The 19,507-nt window shown below is 44.2% G+C and overlaps 1 protein-coding gene across 1 annotated transcript in view; it reads left to right on the top strand.

Moving 5' to 3' along the window:
* The first annotated feature begins 7,584 nt into the window (after nucleotides 1-7,584).
* Nucleotides 7,585-19,507, top strand: part of LOC122407077 (terminal nucleotidyltransferase 5C) — a 90,876-nt gene continuing 78,953 nt past the window's right edge. Inside the window, exon 1 of the mRNA XM_043413056.1 lies at nucleotides 7,585-8,591. Within this exon, the coding sequence (XP_043268991.1) occupies nucleotides 8,256-8,591 (336 nt within the window). The 5' untranslated portion in view covers nucleotides 7,585-8,255. The remainder of the gene's footprint in view (nucleotides 8,592-19,507) is intronic.

Genomic DNA, 19,507 nt, shown 5'->3' with positions numbered 1-19,507 from the left:
CACGCGGATGCTACGACACGAGAGCAGACCTTCTTCGACGCGCTTTTATTCAAATCGTAGTACATGCGTATACCTACCGAAGACATATAATACGTACAGAATCATGTGCGTTGTAACCGTTAACGACGACAACGACCCTGTCCCGATTATCGAAGGCCAACCTATATAAATTACACGCTCTCTCAAAATTAATAACCCGCGAGATGAGCCAGACTCGTTGGAAGTCGTGATCGTGTCAAATATCGGCGAGAGCCCATCGATATTCCGCCAGGGAAGAGCGATAACCATAAAGGATAATTATGGGAAGATGACCTTTGACCGTCCGATGGGCACGGGAGACCGGAGCTCGGCGCGGTGTGCAGTAACGAGGGGTCGGAAAGTATTTTGAGCGAAAATTAGCCAAGATTTCATCAGTTTTTATTTTCGAAGAAGCACCGTGAAGGCGCCGTTCGAAAGTCCCCGATTCTCTGAATTCGTATCGCGCGTATTCCCCATCGATTGACCTTTCCTCCCAAAAGTCAAGGCCCGAACGATTACCAGCGGAGCAAAGGTACGAGAGCTTCGTCGCGTTTTTTCAAATCGATTCAATTATTCGAGAAAATTTGTGAAATTCTCCTCTGAAACGAGTTCCTCCGAGATGAGCCTTGTTGCAAGATTTTATAACAATTTTCATAAATTCACGAGGATTTAAGCGCGAGCCGATAATCTCACCCGCGATTCAGCGCCTGAATTCTCTCTCTCTTTCTCTCTCTCTCTCTCTCTCTCTCTGTATATCCACGACGATATTCGTGGATTTTTCGAGCTCACGAGCCTCCGGACAGCTGCGGTGATTGGGTAACGGCATTGTAGCGACGTTAGCTCGCGATGCAGGCGGCTGGACCCGCTGCAGGGTGAATTCCCTCGTAGAGTCCGATTTCTGAACAACTCCATCGACTCGAATTGGTCGAAAATGCCGGAGGCTGTAGGCAGAACGAGCGAACTCGGAAGGATACGCGGCGGTGCGTTCGAGCCCGAGCGTCGGAGGCGAATGCGAGAGAGCGCTGAATGAGCCATTGACTGACAGATTAAAAAGTTTCATCGAACGCACGAATAAAATGAAAAAGAACTAAAAAGAAAACAGGGCCGAACGCCGAAGGGGAAGTTGCTCGCGAGTCGCGAGATAGATCCACGGCGATGGCGAACAGAGCGACTCGCCGCGCGGCCGTGCCGAGCGGTTCAGAGCTGAGGCGGAGAACTCGACGGTATTTTGTAATTTGAAAGGGAAACCACATTCTTTCACTGTGTGTAGTATTATGATACGTGAAAGTGCGCCCGCGCGGTCTTTTCTAACATAGTGCGATTTTATTTATGTCTATACACACATATATTTATGCATTAAGCACGTATGTTCGTACGATTATCGAGAAATATATGTACGGATAGCGATGCATGTGAAATCGACCGAACGCCTTTTAATCGCACTTTGTCCAACAGTCGATCACTGTGTCCACGTATCAGATACCAAATATGCGAATCTACGCGGAGGCTCGCCCGATACGAGAGCGCACTCGCGCGAGCGATAATATTACAATTTCGTGTAGTTTTAGCTGTGAATAAGTCACTTTAATCCATCGAGTCGAGTTTGTCGATCAATTTGTCCTCGATTTAGGATTCATAAGTAATGATAGACCTTTATGAATTCGCGTAACCCAGTTCGTAGCAGCGAGCGGGAATCTACGCACGCGTTACGACAAGCGTGCATTCGGAGAGGATGGATCTGTTTTTTTCTGAGACGATTTTGCAACGAGGTGATTGAGCAATCGCAACTTGTCAAAATTAGTCGTTGTCGTCTTGGACCGATCGATGCGCGGACGGAGAAATTCATATGGCGAGAGCAGACACCGCTGCGATTTGAGGCAAAGTATATTGAGAAGGTCGAGCTGAGCAGAATGAACGAAAGAAAAATGTGTTTGCACCGAGGGATTCCTGGACTTGGAACATCGCTTGGAATCATCTCGGTTCTTGGTACCGATAAATATGCATTATTTTAACCGCGACGAACGAATACTCGAAGCAATTGTCGAGTCGTTTCGTCAGGGGGAACTAAACTCTGCAAAAACGTTCGAACATTTCTGAGGAACTTTCATAATTAAAATCGACGCTGCGTAAAACTCTGAAGAATCATTCTTCCGAATGGTTATTATTCTGCTACGAAAGCCTGTTAAATTATCTTAATGGAAGATCGTAATTTCTTTGACGTCGTTAATTTTTGAATCATTATCGCGGCCGACACGATTATTCAACTCCGAGTCGTTCGAACCAGTCCGCTTCGAAGTAATAGAAATTGTCACAATTATTCTGACGTGTCATTTATTACACGTTCGCATGATTTTTCTAATGGATCTTTGATTATTGTGATTATTTAATGCGTTCTTAGCGAGAAGCTCGTATATCTGTGTGCGTAAATTTGTTAAGTGATCAACGACTACAGCGCCTTCTGTTCAAAAAGCAGCTTTTATTATAAGATAGCGCAGCAGAAGCGAAAGAGAGGCAGTCTCGTTGGCTGCCGCGTGCACACGCCGCCTGTACACACAACTGCATAAAGGCTATATATCGAAGGTCGACCGGTTGCATTTTTATACGTTGATTTTTGCGTGCGTAATAAGTGAGCAGTAGTAACGGCCTGGAGCGGCTACGCGCACGCTCGTACCTTCTAACATATGGTGCCAATAAATTCTCGCTGCGCGACCGTCAAAGGATTTTCAATGGCGCCAAACGACCTTCGCTGATGGACCGGCGCATCCCCGAAAAGGAGGGACTCGAATGGGGAGCTCGAATCTTCGACCGAGCCGAGACTGCTTTCGGATTTATTCGATAAATTCTCGACCGCAGTTGCAATGTCAAGTCGTCCATGGAAACGAGCAATTTTATCGGTTTCGCTGTGTTGTTCGTACTCGCTTCCGGCCAAAGCCCATTGTTCTCGACAAAATCATCATATTTTCTGTCGCGACGCGAAGCTGATTGTTGGAAGCATCGCCACAAATCACTGGACGTTCCAGCACCTACGAAAGCGTCTATTCTACCGAAGAATCGCCTCTGACGACGGCATTGCTGATTGGCTAATTACGAATGAATAATTGATCGGAAAAATTCCTGTCGTCTAATCATCCGGCGAGACCGATTCATCGTGCCGGGTTCCGGACGACTGTCTCCGGTCGAACTAACCTAACGCAATGTCTGTACTTGCAGTGACAAACGAACCGGCGTCCTTTCATCTTCTCCCACTGACAAGCTCGCCAATTCATCGTTATTTCGATGAATTCTATGGAGTGCCATTCTCAAAGTTCGTAGGCGGATCTTTTCGTCAATTTAATCACAAAACTGCCCGCGTCGCTCGAGAAAGTTGTTTGCCGAAAAGCTCGAGTGTGCGCGTCATTCGGACGACGTTGCCAAAATTCGTGCGCCCGCAACGAGGAACGACGCTTGAGCACACGGATGCGATGGCTCAACATTCCAGCCTCGTCCAAATACGCGTGCAGACTCGTCACCTTCGTAATCATGATAAGCGATAATTACATAACATAGCAACAAATTAGTACTAATACTTGCGAAAATACGAAGGCGAGAGCGTGCATCAAGAGTCCTTGACGATTACGGGGTTATTGCTCTCGAATATAACGGGTGTAACCGCAATTAACATAACGGTAGATAAGGAAAATCGCGCCTTTTGTGAGCTCAAGCGAGCATATCATCGGGCTTTATTATATCACGAGGCGATATATATTTATGAGAGTATAATTTCATATATAAATTTCCAGTCGATTTCTTCATCAATATTCCGTCGTTGGACTAGCCATAGAAAAATAGAGGCAGGGGCGGGGGGGCTGAGAGGGGGGTGGGGGGGGGGGGGGGGAGATCGGAGAACCGGCGTTGAAAGCGAGGCGAGATAAAATAATTGCGGGCTGCTGCTGTCCACAGCCCAGAAGTTCGCGAACGAGTGATATTAGCCGCGCGAAGGAACGTGACGACGTTCTAATCTGAAAATGCCCTTTCAAATCCTCAACCGGTTTTTTTCGTCATCGCCGATCGGCCCGTGACGAGATATTAATTAATCTTTGCAGCCCGTACCCGCGATAGTGCCGATTCATGGTCATCGCTTCAATACTATATCGATAATTTTATGAGGACTTTTATCGATGATCAAAACTCTCGGATCACGATGCACCGCGCGCGCGCTCTCGTCTTAGAGCTCCGGTAAAAGGAGCTGCGGAGATCATCTAATATGTGAAAGTAGAAATATCATTTGGCACAAAGGATAATTAATGCTCCTCTCGTATTGCACAGGTGTTCGAACTATCAAACCTTTCGTAGAGAGAAAGAGAATAAAAATTAAAGGAAAATACACGTGTCGGGGTCGAATGAAGGACGAATGAACCGCGCAAACTTATCGCTCCGAAATTCGATGACAAAAGTCTCGTAACGGATCACGCTCGCATGAAAAACATCGCAGGCTAATATTTTCATATTTTCAAGAGCAAACGCGAACTCGTACTATTTTCTGTTTGATAAATTTCGATAAGATCATTAATTTTTCCGCCAATCGGAGCTCTCGTCTGCTGAAAACCCAGCTCTTCGAGTGATCGTTTTTTCCTCTTCGTTGGCTCAAAAATATTGACTCAACTGAGAATTCGGATACCCAACGAAGCGAACGAGTGTCAAGATCATTTGAACGACTCTTTCAACGCCCTGGAAACGTACATGAAATTTTAAACCTCTTTAAATTCGATTCAGACCGAAGTAGAAATGTTTTTCGAAAGTTAGCAACTGTTTCTTATTTGTCCAATGAAATACACGCCTATCGAACCTCTCCGATGACAACAATATTTTGTCGTTACATAACTCGAATCCTCTCGCGGTTATTGGAGCCGTACACGATCAACGAAATTCCAGTGTTTCACGACTTTTGATTCGTCGACAAGCCAAATACGAAAACCGCGTGGATGTGTCCGCATGCGCATGAGTTAATAGCCTGTAATTTCGTCTCGATTTCACTGAAAATTCTCGTTTCCACGGACACCTCTTAATTAAAACACTGTTGTAAGGCCGCTTCAACGTTACTTCCCGATTACAGTCATTTTCACGAAGCATTTGTATTCGAGCTCGTTAACGATCAGCCATGAACGTTTCTCGTACGTTTCACCGGGTACGCGTGTTGGAAAATCATTGGATATACCTGACGTTGAGGTTTTGTCAGAAGCAGAAAGAGAGCGAAAACGGGCGCAAAAATCATGAAACTTATTTACTCCTTTGCTCTCTGCAGATTCACTCAACGCACATGTGAAATCGACTTACCTGTTTGTCTGAAATTTCGTACAGGAATGCAGAGAAGCGAGCAAACATATCGAAAGCCGGAGTTTTCATGCTTAAAGTCGATCGCTCCATCGAATAAAAAAGGTACGCAGAAAAGACGAAAATTTCGGAGATAAAAATAGTGAAGATAAGAAAACGCCGAATGTTTTTTTCGATTTTATTGCGCGCTTGAGTACCGAAAGTTGAATATTTATGGTCTGATACGCGATTGGAATTGGTACAGCAAATGTTTTCTGTTTGAGTATCTGAAAAACTGAATTCATAATCGATCTTACGATCGGTAGCGCTGATAAAAAATAGTGCGCTAAATTAACGATCTTTCGGAGTCGTTCATAGGCCGTTATGGTCTAAAAAGTATACGCGCAAAAACAGATAAATATTCCTCGTATATAACGGTCAGGTCCGAACAACGGTAATAATCGAAACGAACGCGGTATTTTGCATGTCGCGCTTACATATTAATGTTTGCCTTTTTTTATAGCGAAAATATTTCTCTGCTACGTATATGTGACACCTTCTAGTTACGACAGAGCTGAGATACGCGCGGTATCAACAACGGTTCCAGTCTCTTTTTCACGCATTCCTATCCGCTCTTACAAGGCCGCATTCCCTCAGCCATTGACATATTACAATTCCTTCCTATTCATCAATCACTTCAACTTCTTATCCCATTTTTTCATAATTTTCTTTCATTTAAATCTGTAAATATATTGGCTCAATACTATCTCAGCTCAGCCATGTTTTTCGAAAAATCTTTACAGTTTTCCAGCTATGGGATCGAGACACCCACGATTTATATTCGATTTGCTGTTTTGAACGCCGATAAATTATTCGATTTTAGTGATCGAAAGACTATTTTGACGGGAGAAAAAAGTGCGCGCGAGAATTTTTACTCTGGTGAGGTGCTTCACACCGCAGTAGTAACGCCCCGTGATGGTCAGACTCCATGCAAACCCCCTTCGGGTTGCTCGGAACTCTGGAACGCGGCGATCCAGACTCGAACGAGCTTGAACTCATTTGGTGGTCCTTTTTTTACAGCAGAAAACTTCACAGCGCATTCTCCCTCGCTGGAGGATCAAGTACAATATTTGGTGAGCAAATTTCAGCTCGTCGATTCGTTGGATCATCAAATCGTCAATGGTTCAATATTTGAATTGTTCCATTTATGAATCGATCGCGGTTTCCTCACGTTCGATTCTCTCGCTGTTCGATCCGACTGCTTTCGTTCATCCCGGAATCGGAGCATGTTCGATTCAAATGAATTGGATGCTCCACGGCTGAGAGTTTGATTCTCGATCAGAGGAATTGTCGGCTGATCGTCGGTGCCAAAGTCTCTCGAGCTGAGCGAGGTTCTCGCGTGCCTGTTCGACGTTTCATGTCTCGGTATCCTTGTTCCTCGCGCCTCAATAATAGCCGTCGAGTTTCTATCTTCGTGCGCTACCAATACGAGCGAAATTGAGTGTCTCACACACTTTTTCGTGTTGCGCGTGGAGGTGTGTGGAATCGCGTCGGATGTGCCAGCGAGAACAGCGAATATAGATTCGTGAGAGATCGAGAGGACGGGCGAGTGCCGCGCCGGACGATGCGGAGGAACAATTTCATTCGAGCCTGTCGAAACGCTTCATCGAAGCCAATGACATTAGATGGGTCCATCGAGAAACGAAATTCTTTAATCTCGATGTTGAAACTTTGGCAAAGGCAAACGAGAGGAACGCCGACGTTCCCAGAGTCGACTATCCTTAATAAAGTGAATCTGGGGAGCACGCAAAAGGGTTTCGGCGAGTGTGAATCTTGAGAAAAACGATCGGGAGACGCGGTAGCTACAAAAAATTACCAGAGGAATGAAAAAAAGACTGCGGGTCGTCGGTATTTTTACTCGTGGCGCCACCTCTTGCCGAGAATCGTACGATTGACCAGCGCAGCCCCTTTGGCCCCGTTCCTCAAGCTTTTCCGAGAGCGAGCAGAGACGAGCAACGACGAGACGACTGGCCACGAGCGAACACCTATTCTCCCGACGTTCTCGAAGTGCTCTCATAACCACGTGACGAGAAACCGAGACAGCCGTGAACGTGATCCACCGTCTTACTTGTACCGTCAGCTGCTACTGCGCGAGCCTCCCGTCCTTCCTCCCCCCCCCCCCCCTCTCTCTCTCTCTCTCTTTCTTTCTTTCTTTCCTGTTTGTCATTGACGACGAGGAGTAAAATTCGAGCACGTGTGTGAGTTTTAAGCGAGTTCTCGTCAATACACGCGCGGATGCTTTGGTGCTAAGTATATCGCATTTGCTAAACGGCTCCGCCCGGCGTTCTATATCTGTAGATACGAGGAGACCAACACTGTGTTATCCGCGTTGGGCTTTGCCGGGACTCCGGTGATAGTACAGTTGGCAGTTTCGCGAGAGTCTCTCTCCTCGAAACCACGAGCCGTGACCGCCTCTCTTTCTCCTTTTTCTCGTTCTGTCTCTTTCCTTTTTCGTACTATTATCATCGGCATCGGGCCCTCGTCGTCATCCTCGTCGTGCTCTCCGCGTCGTCTTCGTCGTGTGTTACGTGCCGTACCAAAACGTGCCCTCGTCGTCGTCGGTCAGGTTCTTCTTCCGTGTTCCTCTCTCGCCGAAGCGTGTACTCGGTGCAAACTTACAGGAGTTCTCGTTTCTGCGAAAATTGTGTGTTGAACACTTGTTGAAAAATTTGAAAAGTGTCGTCGAACTGAAAAAAAAACGGAAAGTGAATTCGATCCCGTCGGTCGCGCTATTTTGCTTCTGATAAGCGGCACGTTCGTTCGAATCGGAGGCCCTCGGGATCGATTTTCGACGAAAACATTGATCGTCGTGTCTCAGATTCAAAGAAGCACAGACTACAGCGATCGCGAGTGAAAGATCGCCGCGGTGTTCAAACTCGGCGCTCACCATGATGAATAATTATTCGCCGACGAGCGATTGCCAGCAGGCGATTCGCGAAAACGTCAGTCAAGGCATGCACCAGCAGCAGCAGCAGCAGCAGCAGGAAGAACCCCCGAGGATGGAGGAGGAAGCAGTGACCAAGAGAACGACAATCACAACGAACATTGAATCGAGAAAGGAAAACGCCGATCAAGAGATAATCACCCGAATGGAAAACGTCGCTGCAAGCACGAACGATAAAATCATCAATGAAAATTCTGCGACTTCGGACTCGAGAAGCTGCCAATCTCAAGACGAAAAAAAACCATCGAAAGACCGTGCCGGGACGATCAATTTGATGCAGGTAAGGTTGAACAAGGTTTAATGCCATTTCTGGTTCGAGCGATAATTCTTCGCTTATGTAACGCGTTTGCCAACGTCGCTCGATGACTCGCGACAGTCTTTTCCCTATGAGCTATACGTACACGTTACAAAATTTATTCTAGCGCCGCACATTGCTGTTAATGCCTGTTCACGCCATCGCTCTCGACCTGCAGCTGACGCTTTTTTTTTTTTTTTTTTTTTTTTTTAACTGAAGAACACGATGTAGCCAACGTCATGCTGACGACGTGATTCACACGATTTGCGCCCTTATGCTTAGGAGAATCCGTTAAAGACGCGAAACATCGCGTTCAAGTGAACTTCGCAGTCATAAATTTGAGCATTCTCGCCATGGCAGAAAAAATCACTTGCGATTGCTGCGAGAACGAAGGGCGAAACAATTGACGAAATTTATACGCTGGGCGGAAAATCCAGTCGACGAGTTAAGGAGGGTGAATCGCGACGATACAATGTTGCCGTGTTAGACCGTGTTGAAAATATTAAGAATTTCAGAATTATAAGAATTTAAGAAAATTTGGTAAATGTATTCTTTAAAGATATATAAGACAATATAAATTTTTTTAGATTTTTCTACCACATAGCTCTCGAGGAAGTAAACACTAAAGTTCACGTGTCGTGCATAAGAACTTGGATTTAACGCTCAATTATTCGATAACCATGTGGTAAAAAAATTTGAAAAAAATTGTATTTGTATACTCGATGCCAGAGAATGTTATCACCAAATTTGATGAAATTCTGATTATTTTGATTTCGTGATCCACCCTCGTTCGATTTTCGCCCGGAGCTAGATTGTGTCATAAGAGTTTGATCTTCCGGTCGGTTTTCTTGTACCCAGCACAAATCCTCTGGAAAACATGAAAAAAAATTACACCGAAAACTGTGAAGGAAAAGTGCGCTGAGCAGCGAGGACCCAGGCCGGATCCATTCAACTTCAATAAAATTCTTTCAAATAATTTCTCTTTAGAAAAAAAGCGAAATGTGTCCCTACGCGACCGTTCGATCTATCTATGACTCGGCATCACTGTGTTGGAACGACGAACGTTGCGCGTGCGCCACCAACTCGCTGGCATTGTGCTCGAGAGCTTACCGAAAACACGCGACGACTTTCACGAGGCTTTGCCATCGCGAAAAAAAGAAACCCGGAAGGAAACCCCTCAAAGACTGTTACCTGGCCTTTTTACGACCGGGAGTTTCTCGTCTTCTCTTGTCTTCGAGTTTGTCCCGTTGACCGTCAACAACGACTTTATTATCAGAGTATGAGAATCGATCGAGTGCAGTAAAATCGCTGTTTTTCGATTTCCTGCACAAAAGTTTCGATTCGTGATTCTTTGGCTTGTCACACGTGACGTAACGGAGGCACTTTTCGATAATCTCGACGAAGACAAGGTTTTGGAGCTCCTTTTGGATTCTCGAAAGGCTCGCGTTTCTCCTCCGATGAGAAAAATTTCGCTCAGTGAAATATTGCTCAAATAAATCGAAGAATGTTCATAAAAAATTAATGAATACAAAAAAACTGGCGTCTCTGGCACCGTAATCTGCTTAGTCACAGCTGATCTACGAGCCGACCACATACGGCTCGAGACTCGTGCCTCCGTGGCTCGAGATCGGCGCTGGGTGCTTTTCTCGAGGCGCCACAATAGTCGCGTATACCCTGAATAACGCATAGGAAGCATCAATTTAAGTACGGGGACGTCCGATGACGTGGGAACGAAGAAAAAATCAAATAATTTGGAAAATCTTCAATATTTTTGTCCGTTTATCAAATTCTCGATCCTTCGCGAACAACCGTATTTCGTCGGCGTCTTCGATTTTGTATTCTGTCACGAATTCTATTGGAGAATGATTATTTTTCGAAATATTATCAGGACGCGAAGGAATCTAAGAAAAATCTCGAAAAGCCACGTATGAAGAGCGACGAAAGAAAAATTTGGGGCAATCCGAGCGCTCCGGATCGTGGAGGAGCTAAAAGTTCAATTTGTTGGACCATTCTGTGCAGATCGAGGAGTGAACTGATCCCGCGTAAATTTTCCAAGAGAAAAAGGTGAGCCATTTTAATCCAAAGAGAAAATCGAACGATAAATTTGTCGTTGCTGTTTTCGCTACTGCCTTAATCTCTACTATTTTCCAATTCCCTTATCGCGCCGGTAATATAACGAAATGGGGTTTATTTGAATTTTTTCTAGTACCTCGAAAAAAAAGAAAGTTGCTGGCTCAACGTTTAAACGGCGAAAAAATCCAGTTCCAACGAAGGAATGGGTGTGGATTTATCATCGACCTCTCGTCCGGCAAAACGCGTTCTGCGACACTTGGCCTGAAAATTAAATGAACAGCGCCCGGAATGAATTTATTTTCATTAAAAAAATTCACACAAGAGTAATGAATCCCATGGATTCAGTTTCGTAGCTAGTAAGATAGTCTGCTCGAAAAATTATTTACCTTAAAATATCAAGGATCGAAGACACGAAACGTTTTCTACAAAAAACTCAATTAATTTTCCAAAGATCGTTATACATTTTTTTCGTACTTTTTTCATTCATTCGCGGTAAGATGTTCGTTATTGTACCTCGTTTTGGAGGAAGGTCCACCCAAATTTACGAGGGCTGGTATCATTTCATGCTGGCATAACGATGTTAGTCATGCAAACTCGCGCAAAAATCCCATGCAGCCTATAAAAGCATATTTTTCCTGTTAACGAACTAAAAAAAACCGTAAATTGACCAAAAAATGGTCAAGTGCACAAAGTTATTTTGTTTCGGAACGCAAAAGCCACGAGAATCAAAACCGATGAGAATTCTAAACGGTTTATTAGAACGAAATCTGGAAAAATGGAGTTTCACGATCATTGAATAATCAAATATAAATTTATTACAAAATTGACCGGATTTGTGTACTGTTATTTAATTGTAAGTGAGGCAATTGTGGATTGAACTAAATGTTGATATCTCAATGGTTGTTTGCGCCTGTCGGTTCGCGTTGGCAAGTCACGTTCTAGCCACGACGTGTTTTCGTGCTCCTATCGCAAGTTTGTTATTCTAAAACCTATTACGTATTTTATACGTAGGGAAGGGGCCTGACTAAGTGGGACACCCACCGGAAAGCTGGAAAAAAATTCAGGCACTTAAAAATTGTCAGAAAGCATTCGGAATTTCTTTATATAATTGTGATGGAATAGAAAATCAATTATTTTTATTCAATCTGATGATTTTGAGCTTGGGCTTAAAATACTTTAAAAATTTATCATTTTTTTGACAGTTGTTGTGTATTTTCTTGATGGTGGGATCGGACGAATTGGAAATTCCATTGATGACGTTTTTTTGGTCAATTTTTTGAAACCTCCACACTTTGGTGTTCAAAATGAATGAGTTGGGATGAAAAAATGTACGGCGGAGACTCAAGCTCGCAAAGATAGAATGTTTCGAATGAAAAAACAGGTGCCCGTCGAGTGATGTGCGAGTCCGAAGGGTTGCGCGTCTCGATACGTGTGCAAATGTCTTTCGCGTCCGCCCACGTGAGTGAAACAATGTTGCGAGAGGCACCAGAAGCGTCGGGAGGCTGCGGCGGACTCGAAATGACTTCCGGTTGTTTGGGCCAGGTGGCGTTACGGCTGTCGATTATATTGACGTAATCGATATGAAGCAAACCGAATAGAAGAGTGATTGAGATACAAGAGAGTCTGATCGAAGGTGGAAAAAACTGAGACAAAAATAGAGTCGCGGCGGGCCAAACAAGCGGGAAGGGACGGAGAAGAACGAGGGAAATGGAGGAAGATGCGATAAAAGTGACAGAGATGGACAAGCGGGAATTGCGTGGGATGCGAATTTGCACACTCGCCAGCCACGACAAATTTGTCGGTGATCGTACAAAAGAAAAGTATTTTCTTCTCGGACACGTCCGTTGATCGATGTGTCCGGAGCGATATGCGAGCGGAAGTAACAGAAATATCGAGTTATCGAAAAATTCGTAACGCCAAATTGCAACGATCCCCTGGGAAAGCGATCTTTTGACAATGTTGTCGAAAAGAAACGAGAGCGTGGGTTAATTCGGGCGATAAATACGAAATGGTTTTGGAGCGCCTCGGGCATGCGTTGGTACGTGCGTGTTGTGTTCGAAACATCGCGTCCTTGCGGTCATAAATTTTCGTCGACTTGTTTCTCCCTGGTCCACTGGTCTGTTTATAAACAGCGAGACGATTAGAAATACGAACGAAAATAAAATTCGACGACGAGTCGAATATTCCCAGCTGATTCAAGGTCCGCGTAACAAAATGTGAAATAACATTCGACAATGCGATAGCCGTTGTAGCCTCGAGCGATATTCGACATATTTGGCGGTGAAGAAAACGAAGGAAGTGAGGATTAGAATCTTGCCGAATTTAGTATGCAAGGGAGAAATAAAATTTCGAAAAATAAAACGATATGCCCTCGGTTCGCGTTCGTCGCAGCACCTTTTATGCTAATAAACGCTCTTCGAATGGAAAGGTGCTGATCAAATGAGATTCTCTGCGGATAACATTCGTCGGATATCGTTTCGTCTTCGGTGACGTCAAATACAAACGAGTTTGAAGTAGGCATTGGATTGAAAACAAGAATGATTTCTGTGGGGTCCGTCGATCGATTAGTTCTCGTCGTTCCTGTTGGTGATTAGACTGATCATGATTTTTCTAACTACTGAATATAATGCGAGGAGAAAAAGGGCACGCTACATTGTCAGCGACGATACGGCCGCAGCTTTCTACGATCCTATCATTTACGGATCATTAAAAGCGATAAGTGTTTCTAATCTGATTAAATATTCATGAGTGTTGGAGTAACAAACTCTCTCTCCCTCTCTGTGCATAAAAAAATTTGCCGTTTGGCCATTAAAATTCCGTCAGAACTGACGCCAAAGTGAATGCTCGTCGAGTGAGAACCTCGCGCGTATGCGAGCGACTTTCGGAGCACGCTTTTTTCTTTTCTTTTCGTATAGCAATTGTGAATTATAAACGAAGGCCGAATGCGCGAGGAGAGCAAATTATCTTTTGTGCAGGCGGCTTATCTCGCGCGGACTCTCGCGATGTGTATCCGCACTTATTTCCCTGCTCCGTGAAAATGTATTTTTACAATTTTATTTTCTCGTTTTTATGCGTTTATTATTGTTCATACTCGCTTTTTTTGCACGCCCGCTGCCGTGTGTCTCGGCGCGTGCGTCACGAAAACTTGTTGCGTATCGTGGGCCGTTAAATTTCGGCCTTGACCGGGTCTCTCAGCGCTTAAACGTCGCTCCAGAGCGTGAGAGGCAAAAGAGAGCGAGAGAGAAAGCCCTCTCGGGGGAAAAAAAGATAAATGCCGAGATGCCCGCGCGTGTCAAGGGAACCGCATGCGTGTGAGAGAGAAAAACGTTTTAGAGTGATCGCGAAATATTCTTGCTTTCTCCTTCCTTTTCTGCGTTCAAGGCTTCGATGAGGGGCGAAAAAACATCGCGAGCACAATTTCAACGAATCCTGAAAAACAAGGCACCGATCCCACCGCGGCTCAAAATTAGAATCTTCGTTTTTCAAATCTCCCATATTTCGCCTCGTGATAAAAGCCTCAATCAGGATCCTCGAACTCACAAAATAAAAAATTTAACATCACTCGATTCCACTGATCCTCAGCCCGATTAACCATCATAACTCCTGTCACGTTTCTACGGCTTCGACATTTTGAAATTTATTTACTATGCTAACTGGTGGCATTAGCTTGCGTCGTCGATATAATCAAGTTGTTATCATTGACACAAATGACCGTTAATACGTGTTCACTGTTCTGCCATTTTCAATCATTCGCCTCGACACGAGGATGAGCGATCGATCTTCGTACTTTTTCATTATTAGCCTCCCCATTTGTTATGAACTTTCGCATCGAATGATTCCTGATATTTGGGCAGCAGAATTCGTGCAATTACAGTCCATTGTTGGAGGGGGAAGAGCCGAGGGATATTGATGAGACAACGGCAAGGGACAAAAAAGCATTTGGGAGAAAAACTGCACTGAATCTATGAATAGGATTCCCGAAATAGATTCGACCGAATCGAGATTGCGAGTTTTTTTTCCGTGGTTAGTTCGCGTAACGTAGACTCGAGTATATATATAAGCGTCCCGTAACAGGACATTCATCTCTTTCGAGAGTCTCGATCCATAAGACGAATTCACGTTGAAATTCCAATCTCTCACGAGGTGAGCCAGTCTCGCTTTTAACCTTCGATTCTAATTTTTTTTCTCGCACTGATCTACGAGGACCGCGGTAACACCGGAAGTGTGAACTCAAGAAAAAAACGATTATGACACTTTGCAGAAGTTGGGAATTATATTCGGATGAAATATCGGTATCCAGGTCTTTATTGCCTTCTCCTCATCGAATGCTGCTGCTGCTGTTTCATTAAGCTGGCTGCTTTTGAGGCGCATAAATAAAAAAGCATCGTCCGTTCACGAGGAAAAATATGGTGGCATCGACTTTGATGGAGCGGTTACAAAACACCATTTTTTCAAACTCAAATTTTAATAATTCACATAAAAATTCAAAGTTTTAAGAGACTTTCAAAAGCCGAGTGACAAACGAAGCGCTCGGGACGAAAGTTCAGCTCGCGCTGGAAAATTGGCTGAATATTTCATCGACCGAGCCGCTCGCTGAACTTGATCTAATTAATATCGCGCTCGTATCTCTTCTGAACTATTCTTGTCCGGGTGGCGAAAGCTCGTTGGGTATTCCGGACGTTTCTGTAATGGCTCCGTACGACTGGAGTTCAAGAGCACGACTGGAGACAAGAGTTCAAGAGACTGGAGTTCAATGCCAGAGAGACACGCGTTGATTGAGCGCATCGACGCATTGCCAATAGGACTGTACGGAATCCTCAATTATTTCGACTTTCGTAACACATAATTAATGATCTTCGGGCTAAAAAACGCTGGGCGCGAAAAGAGTGACAAAAATAAAAAAGGGTTTGAGGAAGTTCAAGGAGTGCCAGGCGAGTCGAAACGAAAGACTGTTGCGACTAGCGTAGTCGGCTCCGGAATTCCGAACCTCATAAGTATCGAACGAATTCGTCAACGAAGCCACGCACAAACGTCGTTTCGATTGGGTTCAGTTTTGTTTCTCAACTGCTCTTCAGTGCCTGCGAATTAAATGTTGAGCGACAGGAAAATCACAAAAATGCATGCGAGGGACCGTGTCGAGTTTGCAAATTATTAATCATTAATTAACGTCTGAAATTAAGCACCCGCGATAAAATCGAGCGATTGATAGAAAAATTAAAAAATCACGAATCTGTCATGACGTATGCGAACTGAGCGTTGACCCATGAAATGAAAACAAGCTATTTCCATGCTTGGATCGAGTATCGATCAAGAATACATGCGGAAGGAGGTGTTTTTAAGGGGGGGAGGGCGGACAAAAAGAATAGAAAGATACGTATTTCTTGATGAGGAACAATTAATTACGAAGATAAATCGTCTGTCACTGCTGGGAAATCTCATTATCGGAGCAGATCGTTTAATCTCCGAGGCGCATAAATCTATTTCGTTTGCAACGAAAGCGTTTGAAAGAAAAGAGATTAGACGCGCACTGTCAACTGAATACAAACGTCATTCGTATTTGTTTCGGTATCCTGAATCTCACACGTTGTTTTTATCTGAATAAACTTGAACACGCGAAGCATAGTTGAAGGCAGAACCGATGACGGGTGACGTCAGGAACGCCCGAAGGAACTTGTATGCCAGGTATTTTTTCGTGATCGAACAAATTCATTCGATCGCTTACGAAATATCCTCCCTCGGATGAAATCCTTCTTTCCTTCGGTCTTAGCAACGCGTGCTTGCACTAAGCGACGTAAATTGCTATGGGATAACTCTTCAAATATCTGGCATCATTGAACGCGAGAGCTACAGAAGTCGAGGTGCACCGACCTCTCGCTACCAGAAAGGCGCAAACGACATAATTCAACGGGCTGAGCTGCGCGATCGAGGCTTTACGTTTACCGCCGCGCGCAGTCAATATTTATGCATGCACGAATTTTTATTGATTTTTTAAAACGGATTACGCGGTGGCTGTATGACAGATCGTTTATTGGCACGCTCCGAATGGAAATTTGCTTCACTCGTGCGTGACACATGCGGCCTTACTTTTACCAAACGACGAAGAAACTCCAGTATTGCCAATCGATTGACTTTTATTCGAAGACATGCACTTATGTCGACGCTAAACCTTACAAATAAGTACAGTTATATTTTCAAAGCTGTCCGGCAAAGGGTGTCCGGAGTGTGAGCACCAAATTTAAGGTATTCGAAAAGCTCCGATGGGAGTGGCGCTTCGGAATTTTCACTTTTGCAATAAAATTAATCAATTTAGAACTCTCTCGTGTTGTGGTCTTTACGTCCGGGGCGAACGAAAACGTCACGTTACAACACTCGGAGTTCGGACACCCGATATAGCAGCAGTATTATGGTAATTTCAAAGGCGGATATCCAGAGGCGTGTTAAAGTATTTGCGAATTATGCGCTCAGTCGTTGAACCAGCATCGTCGCTTTCGCTGAGTTTCGTAATAAATCAAGTGTTTTTACAATTCTTCACACGAATGTGCGTACATAAATTTGCAAAAATATATTCGATCCTAAGTAAAATTGACAATTGGGCGAGAGGGATGCACGTGGAACTTTGATGACAATTTATCGCATCTGCTGCTCGTAATAAAACGTTCTAAGAGTCGTTGGCCCCTGCGGAGGAATGACATCATCGCGAAGATTGACCAATGGAACAGGCGCGTTGCGCAAAATACGAAAAGACAAACTTTCCTTCTCCGCTTTTTCTTTTGTTCCTCTACTTTTTATTGCGAGTATGACGTCGGAGGCGAGATGGATCGATTCAATAAATCGATAAGCCAACGGATGGTAATGCGAAGAGCCAGAAAACTCGTTATTCAAACTACTTTTTTCACAAGGCTAACTTCACGCTTTGAGTAAACATCGGAAATGAAGAATCTCATATTTTTCTTATATTCTTCGAAATCCTTGTCAAAATTGGAATCGAATTGATAAAAATGTGAATTTTTATCACTCAAAAAGGTGATAAACGTTCGAAACTTTGACACGTTCTACGATAATTGCGTCAATCGAGCTATCCATCATACACGCGAGCACGAACTCCCGCGAGCTTCTTTATTCCACGATTCAGTGTGTTATTTGCACGACTTTAACAGCGTTGAATAATCGTAAAAAAAAATGTCAAAGTACACGAGCAAGAGTGTTATCTTCCTTCGTGCATGACGTTGGAACCCGGCCGCCGTCAAAGAGGGTCGCAAACTTTCCTCGCATTCACCAGTATTCGGAATAATATTTGTGCTCGTATAGATCAAAATGGATCTCCCGTGGATCAGTTTACGCACATATGTGCCAACAACGTTCGAAAGCACTTACGCAGATATACGCGGTATACTCCTCTGGAACTTTATACATTTGCGGTCACGAGTTCGCGACTGTTCTAATTTGCCTCGAACGTAATTGAGTTATGTGCTTGCGCGCTCTCTCGACGATCGCAAACGACGGCGACGACGACGACAACGGCCAAGGCATATGGCTCCTCTATAATAATGTATGCCATACGTGTGCACACGTCGAAGTAACGAAGAGAGTTAGTGGCACTAGTGAAAGAGGATTACCCGATGACGTCTGCTCTTCCTCCACCCTTTTTACCATTTCCAACTGCTTTCCTTGATGCATTCTTCACTCTCCCGGGGCCCCGGAGACCCCACTTCGAAACATTGTCATAATTATCGTTATGAGCTGTGCATATATTATCCTGTAGACAAGTGCATGCGTTTTTCAAACGAGAGTTCGCTCCAAGACCGAGCGAAATTTCTCTTGTTTTCATTAAATAATGACAACTTTTGTCTTTTTAACTTTTTTCTGGCATCCATACGAGAGCTCCGACATCGATGCACTGAGAAAGATTTTGTTCGTGCAACTAAGTGGATTTTCTTTGATAAACAAAGTTTTTGCTCAGTTTCGAAAATATGAGTGCGGTGCGCTCCGCAGATGATTGTTCAGAAAACACTCGGTTGAAGGAGCACTTCCGGAAAAATGGTATTTCAAAATAGTTCTTAACGCGATGAGAACTTTGGAACTAAAACAATGAACCTCTTCTGTATAGAACAATCACTCGACCGGAAACGAAAGCTTTGTCCAGGACTTTGAAGCGGATGATGAGTTTAGATCGGTCACAATGGATCGAGCGGAGCGAATGATTCCGAGTACGATAATCGCCGGAGAATAATTTCGTCGAGTAAAGTTTAGAAAAGTTGATGGAATTTCTAATTCAAAGAATGTCACATCGTATATAAAACTCGAAATTACGAATGCCGGTTTTCACCGGCTCGGAAAAGCTCGTTAAAAGCTACGTTTTTTGCTGATAGTCTCGTGCATTAAAGTTTGCGAGATCGAAGCGTCTCGAAAGATCCGAACGTTGTAAGCGGTCGTGACACTGCGGGTGGTGCAGCTGATGCAACGCGTCGTCTCGCGGCCGAGTGCAACGACCCATCGATCCGAGAGCCTGGGAGCTTGCCCCACGGGAAGCGAATAGTGGATGATGACCCGAAGGGATGATGTAAGGGATAAGATCAAATTGGTTTATTATTGCGTCTGCGGATGCGATGCGTGGAATTGAAGAAATCTCGTGTATTTTAGCATCGCTTTTTTGATACTGGTCATAGTAAAGTCAGTTGCGAAACCTGACGAATTACGTGATCAGCAATAGAATTTTATATCCGTAATATAAAAAGCCAAGTTTTTCTTCCTCCCCGAATTCTCTATTATATTGGCACAAAAGAGGACGCTGAAAAAAGATGCCCAAATGCCTAGAATACACTCGAGAC

Source organism: Venturia canescens, chromosome 2 (genome assembly GCF_019457755.1).
Source record: "Venturia canescens isolate UGA chromosome 2, ASM1945775v1, whole genome shotgun sequence".
NCBI classification, from domain to species: Eukaryota; Metazoa; Arthropoda; class Insecta; order Hymenoptera; family Ichneumonidae; genus Venturia; species Venturia canescens.
This window is presented reverse-complemented; position numbering and strand designations above follow the sequence as displayed.